General features: G+C 39.4%; 1 protein-coding gene across 2 annotated transcripts; it reads right to left on the bottom strand.

Annotated features, from left to right (window-relative positions):
• Nucleotides 1-7,741: 7,741 nt before the first annotated feature.
• On the bottom strand, nt 7,742-16,462 carry LOC111542902 (HLA class II histocompatibility antigen, DP alpha 1 chain). Of its 2 annotated transcripts, XM_023212477.2 has the most exons (5): nt 16,150-16,462; nt 12,334-12,579; nt 11,711-11,992; nt 11,328-11,494; nt 7,742-8,078 (listed from the first exon to the last, which is right to left on the bottom strand). In XM_023212477.2, exons 1-4 carry the CDS (start codon nt 16,229-16,231, stop codon nt 11,340-11,342), a joined length of 765 nt encoding a protein of 254 aa, XP_023068245.1. In that variant the 5' UTR covers nt 16,232-16,462; the 3' UTR covers nt 7,742-8,078; nt 11,328-11,339. The 2 variants fall into 2 exon arrangements, with proteins under 2 accessions (XP_023068245.1, XP_023068246.1); XM_023212478.2 differs by lacking the exon at nt 11,328-11,494.

Here is a 16,462-nt window from a genome sequence, read left to right as displayed (position 1 = left end):
CTTTTCTTTTGCTGTTTTTAGAATTCTCTCTTTGTCTTTGACTTTAGACAGTTTGAATATAATGTGTTAGAAAGAAGAGTTTTTGCATTATATCTGTATTGGAATTTTTTGGGTATATCTGGATGTCTAAATCTCTTGCTAGACATGAGAAATTTTCACCTATTATTTTGTTAAATAGGATTCCTAACCCTTTTGTTCTTTGTTTGCCCTCTGGGACACTGATATTTCAAATATTTCATCATTTTATGGTGTTCCGTATGTTATGAAGCCTTTGTTCTTTTTCTTTTTAAAAAAACTATTATTTATTTGTTTTTTGTAAAGACAGGGTCTCTCTCTGTCACCCAGGCTAGAGTGCAGTGGTGCAATCTCAGCTCACTGCAACCTCTGCCTCCTCGGCTCAAGAGATCCTCCCACCTCAGCCTTCTGAGTAGCTGGGACTACAGGCGCACACCATGGTGCCTGGCCAATTTTTGAATTTTTTGTAGAGATGAGGTCTCACTGTGTTGCCCAGGCTGGTCTCAAAGTCCAGGACTCAAGCAATTTCAAAATGCTGGGATTACAGGTGTGAGCCACTGCACCCTGGCCGCTTTGCTCATTGTTAAGTCTTTTTTTCATTATTTTTGTCTGACTGGGTTATTTAAAAAGACATTTCTTCAAGTTCTGAGGTTCTTCCTCTTCTTGGTCTAGTTGATTGTTAAGGTTTTCAAATGCATTTTGTATTTCATTCAAGGACTTCTTCAGTTCCAGAATTTCTCTTTGATTCTTTTTTATGTTATCTATCTCTTTGGTAAATTTCTCATTTAAATCTTCAATTGCTTTTCTGATTTATTTATTTTGTTTCTTGGAGTTCTCTTGCATCTCACTGAGCTTTGTTAGTATCACAATTTTGAGTTCTTTTTCTGGGATTTTGTGAATTTTTTTATTGTACTCTGTTTCTGGAGAATTACTGTGTTCCTTTGAAGGTGTTATATTTCCTTGTTTTTTCATGCTTCCTTTGTCCTTACATTTATATTTGCACATCTCGTGTAATAGTCACTTTTTCCAGTTTTTTTGAGTTTGTTTTCACTGGGGGGGAAAGCAATTCTCCCACCTCAGCCTCCCAAGTAGTTGGGATCACAGGCACATACCACTGCACCTGACTAATTTTTATTTTTATTTTTTGTAGAAATGGGATCTCACCATATTACCCAGGCTGATCTCAAACTTCTGAACTCAAGCAATTCTCCCACCCCAACCTCCTAAAGTGCTGAGATTACAGGCATGAGCCACCATTCCTGACCAGATCAGTTTTTTGGAGAAAGCTGGAGAATCAAATCTGAGTTAAGTCAGAGTTTGTCTCAAGGAAAGGAAACAGCTGGCAACTTGGAATGGAAGGACTTGATGACAGGTTAGAACCTGTGAAGTAGAAGTAACTCAGAAGTGCTCCCCAGAGAGTAAACAGCTCTTTGTCTTACAGTTTCCAGCTCAGTAGAATTTAGAAAGGCTTCTAGGAGGCCAACTAGTCTTTTTGATCCAACATTAAATTGTAAAAACGGATATGGAAGCCAAATTTCACAGCAGATCTAACAAAGTAGTTAATGGGTACTATGCTTCTGAGAACCTGAACAGGCCTCTGAGAGCTGTAACTAGAAGAAAAGTAAAGACTCCACACTCCAGCACCAAGCAGACTTACCTTAGCAATTTACAACCTGAAGCTCCACGGAGAAACTATTTTAGCACACACCAAAACTATTCCCATGTGCTGACAGGTATGAAGACTTGTACTTACGTACTGTTTTATTCTTTTCTAACTCATTTCCATGCACTATTTCTACTTTTTTTTTTTTTTTTTTTTTGAGACAGAGTCTCCCTCTGTCGCCAGGGCTGGAGTGCAGTGGCCGGTTCTCAGCTCACTGCAAGCTCCGCCTCCCGGGTTTATGCCATTCTCCTGCCTCAGCCTCCGAGTAGCTGGGACTACAGGCGCCCGCCACCTCGCCCGGCTAGTTTTTTGTATTTTTTAGTAGAGACGGGGTTTCACCGTGTTAGCCAGGATGGTCTCGATCTCCTGACCTCGTGATCCGCCCGTCTCGGCCTCCCAAAGTGCTGGGATTACAGGCTTGAGCCACCGCGCCCGGCCTATTTCTACTTTTTTCTCCTTAGTTTTGCCTTGCATGAGTTTGCTCATTTTTAATTCATACTTGTTTATCAATCCTAAAATACTAAAGGATCCAGGCAGAGCAACTCTAATTGGTGGCTACACGGAATGCTACTTCCTGTGAGGCGGCAATTCTAACCCTAGTTGGCATACACTTCAGATTTTCTCAACTGCAGAGGACATGACTTTCCCAAGAACCCACTTCAACCCTCAGTTCTCTCACTTCTACCTCCATGTGACACCTCTGATACATTTTCTCACTATGATACAGAACTATTCTCTTGATAGCATGCCAGTTCTCTTTCCAGAATTCAAGGATACAATATCTCTGTTTAATACCTCTCCCTTCTCTGCAACTCATTCAGGACAATCCCAGTACCTCTATTACCTGGTCACAAGTGAGGATGCCTCACACTCAAATCTCAATGACTGGAGGGAAAGTAATTAAGCAGAAGTGATAGTTCCTGTCATCACAGCTTTCTCCAAATCTATTCCACCAACATTTTACTCTCACTCTTACAGCCTAGCTTACCATCAAATAAACAGTTGAATGTTCAACAGCCCCTTTCTGGGACAGATGTTTTTAGTTGACTGTATTCTAACCCTGAGCAATGGAGCCCCTGGCTAAGAGAGAGAAGGAAACAGGGAAAGGAGAGAGGGAAATGCTGCAATACTACCTTTTCAGACAGGAAATGGAGACAAATAGTTTTAATAGGGGCTAATACACAGCCTCTACTGTCCCACAATAAGAGCAACTGAGCTTAAATACCAGAAAAGGCTTTTCTATGTGAGCTGAAAACACAGAGAGCAAATGGGAGGATGGGCTGGAGTAATCTTGCTAGGAGTTCTCTCACCCTAAGGAAGAACCTTCTGTTCCTCTGTCATACACGAGTGCTTAGGGCTTACATAAGTCCCGTCTGCACTTTACTAGGAGCAGATTATCCTACTCAAGACAATAAAAAAGGAATCAATCATGTATCTTGCATATTTAGAGATATGTGAGTACACTTTTCTCATAAATAAAGCAACACACCCCTGCCTGACTTCCTAGGACCTCCATAATTGAGGTATACTTATTTGCAGTTAGAGATTGTTAAACCAATCCTGATTCTGCTTTTTTCACTTCACCAGACCAAACTTGACCAGATTCTTTAATGGCTCCAAAATCACAACCCTTTGAACTATTGTACTCTTGTTTTCCATCTTCCTTTATTCCCAGAGTGGCCATTTATAGATCTCCCCCCAGGAATGCATTCCTTTCCCAGGGTATTAATATTGATATTCCTTGCTAGGAAAAGAATTTAGTGATATCTTCCCTACTTGCACATCTGTTTATAGGCTCTCTGCAAGAAGAAAAGTATGACTCTTTTTGCCGGACCCCACAGGCAGTCAGACCTTATGGTTGTCTTCCCTTGTTCCCTAAAAATCACTGTTATTCTGTTCTGTTCTTTTTCAAGGTGCACTGATTTCATATTGTTCAAACACACATGTTTTACAATCCATTTGTACAGTTAACACAATTATCACAGTGGTCCTGAAGTGACATACATCCTCAGCTTATGAGGACAACAGGATTAAGAGATTACAGGAATAAGAAATTATAAAAGTATTATTTGGGAACAGATAAATGTCCATATTAAAATGAAATCTTCACAATTTATGTTCCTCTGCCATGGCTCCAGCAGGTCCCTCCATTTGGGGTCCTTGACTTCCCACAACAGAAGGTCATCTTCTTTTTTCAGTAAATGCATTATATAGTTAATAGTTTCATTTATATAGAATGCATAGAAACTGTTCACAGAATATCCAGCATTTTGTATTTTTCCAGTAGGGAACGTCTCTTCACTGAATTCCACTCTCACATTAGATAATTTAATAGTTTTATGGAGGCAGTGAAATGCTCCCCCCAAAATTGAAAATTTTGTTGGTTTTCAATTTTGTCGTTTTCAATTTAGTTGTTGGTTTTCATGGACACCCCTTATTAGGTGAAGTAATTCTTTCCCTTTTATTCCTAGTTTTCTAGGATGTTTTATCATGAATGAGCAAATGCCTTTTTCTACATCCATTTACATAATTATATAATTTTTCTTTTGTATTCTGTTAAGATGTGGAATCACATTGATTTTTTTGAATGTTAAACAGGCCTTCCATTCCTGGCATAAACTCTTATGATCATGTTATATCATCCTTTTTAATATATTGTAGAATTCAATTTTATAACATTTTGTTAAACATTTTTGTGGCTATGTTTGTGAGGGATATGCATCTTTAGTTTCCTTTTCTTTTAATATCATTGTTTGGTGTTAGTATACTGAACTCACAAATTATTGGGTTGTGTTTTCTTCTGCTCTTTTATTGGAAGAGTTTGTATTGAGTTGGTATTGTTTCTTCCTTAAATGTATAATAGAATTAATCAATGAAGCCATCTGACCTGGAAACCATTTGGGCTTCTCTGTGAGAAGGATTTTTAAAATTATAAACTTAATTTATTTCATTGATTCAGATTTCTTCTTGATTTAGTTTTGGTAATTTGAATCATTCAAGAAATGTTTCCATTTCATGTTGTTAAAATACAAATTTTAGACAAATTGAATTTAATAGAGTTTATTTAGCAAAGAACAATTCATGAATTGGTCAGCCCTCAGAATCCAGAAAGATTCAAAGAGCTCTATCCAGCAACATGAGAAGGCAGTATTTATAGATAAAAACAGGAAGTGATATACAAAACCAGTCAATTGGCTACAGCTCAGTGTTTGCCTTATATGGTCATGGTGTGATGAGGCATTTGCCTTATGGGGGACATAGTATGATCAGTTGGCAGCGTGTGTGGCAGCGTGGGATTGGCTGAGACTCAGCTATTTATTACAATACTCTTAAGTTAGGCTGTAGTTTGTTTGCATAATGCAGTTATGTTAAGTTAGGTTAGTTTGCTGTGTAGGGACTCAAGATATGGAGAAAGCTTTACACCAAATGTAATTTAATTTAACAATGTAAGTTGTCAAATTTATTGTCACTTTTATTCATTGGCATTTTCATAGTATTTTGTCATAATACTTTTAATGTCCCATGACCTGTTGTGATGTACCCACTTCCATTCCTGATATTGGAGATTTGAGTCTTATCTTTTTTTCTTGATCCATCTAGCTAGAGATTCGTGAATATATTGAGCTTTTTTAAAAGTCAGCAATTGACTGTTCATTTTCTTTACTGCTTGTCCATTTTTATTGCATTTATTTCTGCTCTTACTAATCTTGGGATTAATTTGACCATTTTTTTCTAGTTTCTTAAGATGGGAGCATAGATGGTTGATTTTAGAGTTTTCCTCCTTTCCAATTATGTAAAGTTATAAATTGTTCTCTAATTGCTGTATCGTATTAATTTTGATACAGTGTGCTTTCATATTCTTTCAGTTCAAAATATTTTCTAATTTTCCTTCTGACTCTTTTTAAATACAGGTGCTATATACAGTATACTTTTTAATTGCTAGGTATTTGGGACTTTTCAAGGTATTTTTCTGTTATTGGTTTCTAATTTAATGCTATTGTGGTCCGAGAATGTATTCTGTTTTATTTCAACAGAGTCATTTATTTAGACATTTATTCAGATGTGTTTATGACCCAGTGTATAGTCTGTCATGTGGAATATTCTTGAGCATTTGAAAATAATCAGTATTCTGCCACTATTGGGTGGAGTATTCTATAGGTATTGATTAGATCACATTGGTTCATTGAAAATGTTATTTAAATCTTCCATGTCCTCACTGAGTTTTTTCCTAAATATTTTATTGTTTACTGAGTGCTTGAATACTAAAATATAATTGTGAATTTGTCTACTTCTGCTTTTATTTTTATCATTTTTGGTGTTATGTGATTTAAGACATATTTTCTAAAAACATACACATTTAGGAATGTTATATGTTGGTAATAAGATGATCCTTTTATCATTATGAACTATCCTTCTTTCTTCTTGGTAATATTTTTTATTCTGAGTTCTGTATTTCTGATATTAATACAGCCACCAACATTTCCATGGTTGGCATTTTTTTCCCATTCTTTTGTTTTTAACTTTAAGTTCTGGGATACATGTGCAGAATGTGCAGGCTTGTTACAAAGGTATACATGTGCCATGATGGTTTGCTGCACCTATCAACCCATCATCTAAGTTCTAAGCCCTGCATGTGTTAGAATTTGTCCTAATGCTCTCCCTCCCCTTGCCCCCAACCTCCCAACAGGCCCTAGTGTGTAATGTTCTCCTCCCTGTGTCCATGTGTTCTCATAGTTCAACTCCCACTTATGAGTGAGAACATGCGGTGTTTGGTTTTCTGTTCCTGTGTTAGTTTGCTGTGAATAATGGCTTCCAGCTCCATCCATGTCCCAGCAAAGGAGGACATGAACTCATTCTTTTTTATGGCTGCATGATATTCCATGGTGTATATGTATTTTCCCATTCTTTTACTTTTTATTTGTCTTTGCCTTCATATTTAAAGAGGGCATTATGTAAACAGCATAAAGTGGGCCTATACATTTTTGTGGATTCTGACAATCTTTGCCTTTTAATTATAGTGCTTAGAACCATGTACGTTTAATTCAATTATTAGTATGGTTGTTTTAAATTCTACCATCTTACAGTTTGTTTTCTCTTTTTCTTATCAGATTTTCCATTTGTGTTTATTTTGAATTAATTATGCTTAGTTTTCTATTTTATCTTCTCCATTGGCCTCTTAGTGATACCTCTTTTTATTTAGTAGTTGTCAAGAATTTAAAATATTCATCTTAATAATTCTACCTTCAATAATAACATACGACTTCACATGTATAAGAAACTTAAAATATTATCCTTCCATTTCTCCCTTCTATTATTTGTGCCATTGACCTGTGGGTCTGTTATAAATCCCCAAATAATTTTCACTTTAAACAATTACCTTTTTCAACTCAAAAATAAAAAAAAATAGAAAACATGTTTTTATATTTATCTGTATTTTTACCATCTCATGGTCTTTTCATTTTAACATCTAGAGAACACTCATAAAGAAACAAAATCCTTGCTCAAATAAGATGTTTTTCTTCATGATCACCACTATTCTCAAACCTTTGAAAACTCTGTTAATAGTAATTTAAGTTCTCCCACATGGAGTGACTACGGCTGGTAAAAAATTGCAATGAATGAGCGCAGTTTCTTATTTTATTTCTTGGTTCTTAGTCTATCATGTAGAAAATATCTTCCATGAGATATTGCTGTAATTACAATCCAGTCTTGGGAAGGGAGCTCCGGGGCTGTGAATGGAATCAAATCTGCCTGAAATCTTGATCCAGACAGACCAAATCTCTTCCCTCAGAGATTTCAAACACTGCAGTCTTCAAACTACATCCAAGCAAAACTTCATCCAAGTAAAATTTCCCCCAAATATCTTTTCTCTACCCCACCCTATCCTGTGGTTAGGGAAGAACCCAGGGCTGAATTACTATCCTCAGATCTTTCCGTTCAAGTAAGATCAGAACCTTTAGTAACTATATCTGCAACAGAGCTTGAAACCACACCTTCAATAAATCATATTCACATGTGACCTTGTCCTAGATTTCCAGTAAGAATGACTCAGAGTCTCCCAGCTCTGAAATACTGAAGTATTTATTGGTTATACTCAGGAAGGTGACAGTGATGGTTCTTCAAAGGAGACCAGAGGATAAAAGGCTAAGTGAAGGGATAATCTCCATATCGGTGCTACAAAAATGTCAACATTTATTCATTACCTTCTATTTGTTGGAAACTTTACTAAGGAATGACTGCTTTAAGGTAACAGATAAGGACAGAGTTTGAAAGGTCAGCAATTCAGTCAGTCACTGGGGTAGTGAACACATAAAGTGAGAAGAAAAACTGAGATGGAGTTTGCAGAGCAGCTGGAGTTCAGATCTCTCCTAAGTCCTCTTCTGTTCAGATATTTTGTCACCTGCAACAACACACACAGTTACTGTCATTCCTGGGTTCAGTACTGTAAGCCCCCACTTCCTTTATGTCTGATCTTCCCAATTCTCTGCCTGTTCAGGTCCCAGGGAGAAGGTGGTCGTCCGTGCACATGCCCTGGTCCTCCAGGTGAACAGCACATAAGAACCAAGGAGTTACCTAAAATCATCGAATTTCACCCCCAAAATTTCAGCTGACTTTGAGGGCATCCCATATGCTTTATGTCTCCAAAATATCCTGACAAGGAGAAGGGCCATGTTTCTGAGGGTAGAGAAGAAGCTTAACTCTGGGATGAGACTTGGAAGGGACAAACATCCAAACCATATCAATGAAGGCAATGAAGGAGGGATACTTGCTCACATTGTGTAAACTGCTCTTTGAAAGGATTTCGAAGCCAGGGTAAATTCTCTAAAATGATCTCTGTTGAACATCTGACAGCAGTACTTCCTCCTTCCTGGAATTCTTTAATTCCTTGGCTTATGTGACAACATATTCTCTTAATTCTTCTGCCTCTCTGCTTCTCCATTTTCATTAAATACTCTTCTTTTGATATTTGGTTAATCATGTATCTTTGCATTAATTTTGCTTTTTCAAGATATTTCATTAAAATATGATTTACTTTTATTACTGAGTTCTTTTGGTATCCCTCAAATTTTGCACCTAAGTCAAGTGCATCCCTTACATCACCCTAGTCCCAGCCCTCCTTTCCATACTTCCTCTTAACATCTGACATTCTACATTCACTTCATTCTGTTATAAATCATTATAGATATAAATGTGTGTGAACAAAGAAAAATAAAGAAGAATTTGTCCTACTGGATACTAACACACACTACAATGTCATAGTAATCAAAACACTAGGACACTGGCACAAGAAGAGACAAACAGAGCAGTGGAACAACATGTAACTCAGACACAGGCCCGTCTGTAATGGGGGCTTTCAGTATAGTAAAGAGACACCACAGACTTATGGGGAAAAGGTGAACATTTAGTAGTTCTGGGAACACTGGCTCTTTATATAAAGAAAAATAAAACATGATCCCCATCAAATGCAAAGGTGAATCCCAGATGAATTAAAGTAGTAAATGTGAAATTTAAAACTATAGGAGATATTTTAAGAGTATCATCTTTGATATCTCAGTATAGGGAAGACTTCTTTTAAAAAACACACATGAACAAAAAAACCAGTTGATGGACTTGATTACAAAATACTAAGGATTTCTCTTCAATAAAGGAAACCAAGGAGAAAGTTGACAGAAGTCAGATTAGGGGAAAACATTTGCAATGCCTAAAACTGACAAGGGACTACTTGCAGGACTATATGAGGATCTCCTGCAAATAAATAAGAAAACGATGCCCACAGTACAAAAAATGAGCATAAAATGTGAACAGGCAAATTATGGAAAAGGAACCCCCAAGTGGCTAATCAGTCCCAATTATAAGTAATTAAAGAAATGCAAAGTAAGGCAGCATATTTCTATATGTAAATGAAATTGGCAAAAGTTAGAAAACTGGATTATGTCCAGTGTTGAAGTGCGTTTAGGAGTTGCAGGACATTTCAGGTACTGACAAAGGAAGTACAGATGAGTACAGCCATTCTGATGAGCAGATGAGCAGTACTTAGTCAAATTAAGGAGCTGCATCTCCAGAGACCCTGCAACCCTTTTCTAGGATACATACATTCCAGGGATGTAGGTCAGGTCTACATGCATACACAGGCCCATGAGAGATACAAGCACTGCTTGCAATAGTAGAGAACCAGGGATGATCCAGGTATCCCAGGAGCAATATAGATATGTGGATTGATATGATTTGGATATTTGTCCCTTCCAAGTCTCATGTTGAAAATTGATCCCCAGTGTTGCAGGCGGGGCCTGGTGAGAGGTATTTGAATCATGCGGGAGACTCCCTCACGAATGGCTTGATGCCCTCTTCAGGGTAATGAGTGAGTTCTTACATGATTAGTGCACATGAAACCTGGTTGTTAAAAAGAGCCTGGCACCTCTTTCTCTCTCTCTTTCTCCCTCTCTGAACATGTGATGCACCAGCTCCCCTTGCCTTCCACCATGAGTAAAAGCTTCCTGAATCCCCCAACAGAAGCAGATGCTGGTGCCATGTTTCTCATACAGCCTGCAGATCTGTGAGCCAATTAAAGCTCTTTTCTTCATAAATTAGGTAACTTCAGATATTCCTTTATAGCAATGCAAAATGGACTAATACATGGACGTATAGAGTAGAATAATATGGAGGATTTGGAAGAAACAAACTGGATGTACAAAATTAGATCTATACTTTAATGCCATTTTGGTTAATTAAAAATACATGCACACTGGACACTACTACATATTGTACAGAATCTATGCAAATAAAAAGAAATATCAAATTCATTAAAATGTTTACCTATGAGATAGGGGTAAGAGGTTAGATATGGGAGTAGGGACTGGAGATAAAAGACCAAATAAATCAAGAGAGAGAGAGAAAGCTCGGAGGCACCAATGATGATAGTATAACGAACTGAGAAGTTCTTAACCTTCTGTACCTGAGGTCCAGCATGAATAACAGTAATAATAATGAATTAGATGTGGTCATCTGCACGGAAGTTCACCATCTAATGCTAAGAGAATTCCCAAAACATATAAAAATATAAAATATGGTGAGTATTATACTAAATAGAAAATATAAGATCTCAGGAGGGGCATTTTTTGTGTGAGCATTGCCATGGGATGAGTCCAAATAAAGACAGTAAATAGTACAGGTACCCACCACACTCTATTGTAATTATGTATAGAAATATAGATCTGGCTCCATTACTAAACAATGGACTCTTGGAGAATTTGAACTTTGTCTTTTCCGTCACAAAATAGGGTGTATAGGACAGTGGATAAACAGTCTTGGATCTAGACTTTCTGGGTTGGAAGCTAGCCCTACTACTTCATAGCTGTGGGAACTTGATCAAGGTGACTCAGGTCTCTGTGTATGTAAAAAGATAGAAGTATCTCTCAGGTGAAATGGTACCTACTTCAAAGACTATTTGTGAGAAAAAAAGTGAGTTAATAAATGTAAATGCTCAGAATAGCACCTGAGCATATTAACTTCTCAGTTACTTATCAATGTTGTTGTTATGTGGCTGAATGCTTTTAACCCATTAGGAGATCAATGAACACTTATCAGATTGAATTTTTTCCTCCCTTCCTTACATTCTACAGATTCTAGGCCCTCCTCTTTACATTCCCACCTTTACAGTATTTCACAGGGGCCCCTGGACCCGGGGGTCACGGCCAGAACGCATAGCCTTTAAGATGAGGATGCTGCCCACGATGATGCCCACTAGGCCCAGCACCAGGCCCAGGGCACAGAGCACAGTCTCCGTTGTCTCAGGGATCTGGATTGGCTCTTGGGTCTCTGGGTAAAGAATGAAGAGATAGGGTCAGGAGGTGCTCAGTGAGGGTGGTTCTGGTGTGGGATGGGTGTGGGAATTGAAGGTTATGGACCAGTTAATTGGACATTAGGATGAGGAGAGGACTGAGACCTGGCCAGTGGGGAAAGCTAGTGCTGAGGACACGAGGTCGTTGGAATAGAGGATTCCAGGAGATTGTAGAGAGAAAAGGAGCTGCATACCCCAGTGCTTGAGGAGCGGCTGATCCAAGCCCCAGTGTTCCACCCTGCAGTCATAGACATCCTCAGTCGAGGGCACAAAGGTCAGGTAATGGAACTTGTGGAAGCTATAACCTGTTCTGGGCAGGAAGAGGCTCTCAGCGACACCCTCAGTGACCGGCTCCCCATTGCACAGCCACGTGACATTGAGCACCGGTGGGAAGAACTTGTCAATGTGGCAGATGAGAGTGTTGGGCTGTCCCAGCTCCACAGGCTCCTTGGGAAACACGGTCACCTCAGGGGGATCTGGGAGGAGACAGGAGCAGGTGAGGACCCTGTTCTGGGATGAATCACAGAGGCTCCACCTCTGGGGGTTCCTCTACCTCAGCCTTAGATTTTATGGCAGCTCTGGGTTCCTGAATCACAGAGGCGAGTATCATACCACTGACCAGCCTCACTCTGCTCACCTTTCTCTTTCTTGAGAAGGGAGGATACAAGCCCCTGCTGTAGTGGGATCAGCCCATGGCCACTAGTGGAAGAGGATCACACAGCAGGGGGCACTTAGGCTTCCTAGTCTGAGGGTGGCAGAGAAGCCCTCTCATCCCTTCCAGTTGGGCTACAGAGGAAGAGGAAAAGATAGGCAGTACCATTGGCGGCCTGAGTGTGGTTGGAAAGCTGGATGAAGGTATTCAAGTTGTCGTTCAATGCAGCAATGTTATCCAGCCCGCCCTGAGCCTCCAAGGAAAAGACTCGGCCAACCTCCTCCAGATGCCAGACGGTCTCCTTCTTGTCCAGATCCACAAAGAACATTTCATCTTCATCCAACTCATACATAAACTCCCCTGTTGGTCTATGCGTCTGTACAAACATCGCAAATATGGACACATGGTCCGCTGCATAAAGAAAGTAGAGAAAAACACCACAAAATGTCAGTATGAATATGCAAATGGTGAAAGCTCGAGAATGAATAAAGACTTAGGAATATAAAAAGGAAGAAGGTAAGAGGTCAAAGGCAGGACATACGGGGAAGAGAGACCAACACCATTAAGGAAATAATACAGAGCAGTTGAGTAGTTATAAAAAGAAAGGAGTGAAGAACAAAATGAAGTTTATCATTGATAAGTCAAGCTGCTTCCTGGTCTTTGAAAGTCTGGGCATCCTGACCCTACACAATAGTAATCGTAACAATGACAGCAAACATTTGTTGAGCACTTACTTGCACCAGGCATCCTTCTAAATACTTTACATATTTCACTCATTGAATTGTCACAATAACCCTATGACGCAAATACATAGCATACTATTTTACAGGTAAGGAAATGCAAAGAGGTTATATATTAATAACTTGCCAAGGTCATATAGCTAGTGGTGGAACTAGTAGACAGATTTTTTTCTACCCTTGAGGTCTTAATTCTTCTAAGATACGATGTAAAATTGTTTTTCGAGTCATGGGGGTGGGGGAGTGAACATTTTACTTTTCTTATTGCAGAGAGAGAAAAAATAGAAAATTCGGAGGAAGAAGAAAATATCCTTCAAATTTTAGTGTTCTTAACAGTTTTAAAGTTTCTGTCTTAGTTTATGAACACGAACCTAGAATGTACAGCTTTGTTGATAATATTTTTCACTTGGGGCATATAAATTCAAAAGTACAGTACAGTTATTTTGGCATTTGTTCCAAACTTTTGTTTCCTTTTTAAAAATATTTCAACATTTATTTTATGTTCGGGGGTGAGGGGTACTTGTGCAGGTTATATAGATAAACGCATGGCTTGGGGGTTTAGTGTACAGATTATTTCATCACCCAGGTACTAAGCATTCTAAACTTTTCTTACATTTCTATTTTGATTTATGTTCCAGAGGCCAAGTAGAAATTATTGCTGAGTTTGGAACACCTGTAGAATTTATTTTGTTTCTTAGTCTTTATTAGTTTGCAAGAAGTAGCCAAGATAAGAGGATAAAAGCAACTATAATCATTAAAGAAAACAATGAATGTATATGTGAGAGTCTGGGTTTAGAATGATAAATGCATGAGAGTGAGAAGGGACCACAGGGCTCATCTGTTGTGACCTCCCAACTCACGGATTTCCCTGCGAATTTACAGCCCTGACATATGGGGACCCAGTCTGTGCTTGGCCACTTACAGTGACAGGTAGAATGATGCCCTGTCACTGTAATTGTAAGCATCTGGAGGGTATGACCTGTATCTTATTTTTCACTGAGAATGACTCCCTGTCACTGTAAGTGGCCAAGCAAAAGTGATATTTCAAACTAAACAAAATAAATTAAATCCTATAGGTGTTTCACAAGGAAACTTAGCTTCCTCCTCAGTTTAAAGGACTCAAAGGACTCATTAGGAAAAAGAGGGTAAAATAAAAAGACACAAAGTCCTCTAGCAATTACTGGGAACCCATCTTCTTAATACATGAATGTCCCGTGTATTTTTTAAAATGCTTTTTAAAAAACATTTTCACAAGTTCTGCTGTCTAAAGATCAGCCAGATATGAAACAGGTTATTTTACTTCAAAATGTCATTTCCATTCAGACAAAAATATGTATTAAAAGACTACTATATATCAAACACTGTTAGATGCTAAATATTCAAATAAAAATAACACATAGGTCCTGTTCTGCAGACGCGTACAATTCACAGAAGGAAACACAAGTGACAAGACAACAGCAGGTTCAGAAGGATAAGTGCAAATACGTGGGTATACACAACATGTGATCAAAAAACACATCGAGGATGGCTTCCTGGGGAACAGATGACTTCAATGTAGGCATTCAGAAAACAGGGCAAAAGCCACTTCTCACAGGGAAGACAGCCTGACCAGGAGAAGATATTGAGTTCACTGTGGGGCTATTGCAGTAGACGATCTGGAAGTCATCTAAGGAGAAATAATACATAGACATTTGTGGATGATGGGTGGTCTCAGGAGAGGAGTTTAGGCCAGAGAACTGACAGTCATTAGTGGCAGGTGCAGGTTAGATGAGATTTTCCAGGAAGAGTGCCAAAAATCAGAATTGCAGAGATCTCAGGCTATGATGAGAGGGCATGATAATTAAGAGGTGATTTAAAGGATGATAAGGAGGATCCGGAGAAACAGGAAACAGATAAGGACAGGGTAGTTCATCAGAAAGAATTGGATTACAGTGCAAATGTTATTAGTAAGCCAAGTCAGAGGCACTGAGAAGAACCCACTAGATTTGACCTTCTGCAGAGGTTCCTGATGGCCAAGATGAGAGGGATCTACTGGACACAAGTCAGAAACTTAGTTCCAACTGTGAGGACACAGAGGGAGTGTCTCTAGGGTAGGATGCAGGCAAAGTTGTTTTTTGTCAGTTGGTTTGCACTTATATTTTTAAGGTAAAGGACATGTTTAGACGTTAAGAGACAAGGAACCTTGGGGGAGGGAGACCCTGAAGAGACAGCTCAGCAAATTATGAATTTCTACCAATAATCCTAAAACACATTCAAATCTAAGAAGATATGCCCATTGTGATGTTTATTATAACATAACATTAGAAATAACCCAGGTGACTGTGAACAAGGCAATCGATATTTCTGGTTCTCCCCAGTCTCACCTCCTCTTTATTCTACACATCTTAAATAAAACTGTCTGAGGCCAGTGTGCATCTTGTATGTTATGGATTCTAACCTTCCCCATAACTAGATTTCGGGATGACAGCATCATACACAGGCTTGATGTCATTCTCCCTGATGTCAGCTACAGGAAGAAAGAGGGTTCACCACGGCCCATCTCTGGCTGAGTCCTTGCAGCTATCCAAAGTCTAGGCCTCCCTTGCAGTCCTGGACCTCTCAGGACCCAAGTCACAAGGCTAACAAGACCATGCAATAGTGCTGTCTTGAGAGAGGAAAGCTTGTGACCACCCACAAAGACCCAGGAAGAGCTGCAGGGTCCTAGGAGAGATGGAGGATACAGGAAAACTCAGCACTTTCTCTCCTAATGCAGAGCCCATAGCTCGGAGTTCCTGTGAAGCAGCCACAAAAGACAGAGGCTGGAGATCCCAGAGAGATGGGAGGGGTGTGGGGGCCCAGAGGGCCCTGGTAGAAGGTCATTGTGTGCAGGAATCTGGGGAAGGCAGTGTATGACCCTCAGAGCTGGGTCTGGACTTCAAACTTGGCTTGTTGATCTGCTGTGTAACCTTGGAAAATGTATTCATCTTTTTGAGCTTCAGTTTTTTCAAAATAATTTCTAAATGAAGGGAATAATATCTTCATTGAAGTTTCCTGTGAGATGTAAATGGGGGAAAGAAACTGTGCAGGTGTCTTGTAAATTCTGGCTGCTATTGCTGTTATTATTATGAGTGCCAGAGGGAACACAGACTATCATGAGGGCCAGATAGATTAATGAGCTCCTAAAATCTCTGATTCCTGAAGCAACAATTGATGTGAGCCTCCCCACTACTCACCCCGATGCTCTTGCATTCTCCTGAGCACTCACCCTTGATGGCCCCAGCTCCTCGGAGACTCAGCAGGAAAGCCAAGGAGAGGGCTCTCAAGATCATAGCTCTGGTCTGGAACATTCTGTCTTCAGGGAACACGTTGTGGGGTCTATAATTGATGACCGTGAGCACAGGAACAGTGATGAGGAACTGACGCCGGGTGGAGGCAGATGAGACTCTGAAACTGTGGGCTTCTAGCACTGGAAATGGTCAAAATGGGTGGAGAGGAGTCCGCATGCCTGGGTTTCACCAATCAGAGAAATAACAAAGCTGACATTCTCTGTTGCTGGGTAAAGAGGATGCTGGAAGGTG

This window comes from Piliocolobus tephrosceles, chromosome 5 (genome assembly GCF_002776525.5).
Source record: "Piliocolobus tephrosceles isolate RC106 chromosome 5, ASM277652v3, whole genome shotgun sequence".
Classification (NCBI taxonomy): domain Eukaryota; kingdom Metazoa; phylum Chordata; class Mammalia; order Primates; family Cercopithecidae; genus Piliocolobus; species Piliocolobus tephrosceles.
The sequence above is the reverse complement of the archived record's forward strand: the minus strand, read 5'-3'. Positions and strand labels throughout refer to the sequence as shown.

What these genes read in the sequence shown, in the direction of transcription:
- LOC111542902 (XM_023212477.2), bottom strand. Translation starts at nt 16,231, where the DNA reads ATGTTCCAGACCAGAGCTATGATCTTGAGAGCCCTCTCCTTGGCTTTC. An exon ending in AGGAGCTGGGGCCATCAAGG is followed by an intron (nt 12,580 to 16,149) that starts GTGAGTGCTCAG and finishes TTCTTTATGCAG; the next exon opens with CGGACCATGTGTCCATATTT. An exon ending in GCCGCTCCTCAAGCACTGGG is followed by an intron (nt 11,495 to 11,710) that starts GTATGCAGCTCC and finishes TTCTTTACCCAG; the next exon opens with AGACCCAAGAGCCAATCCAG.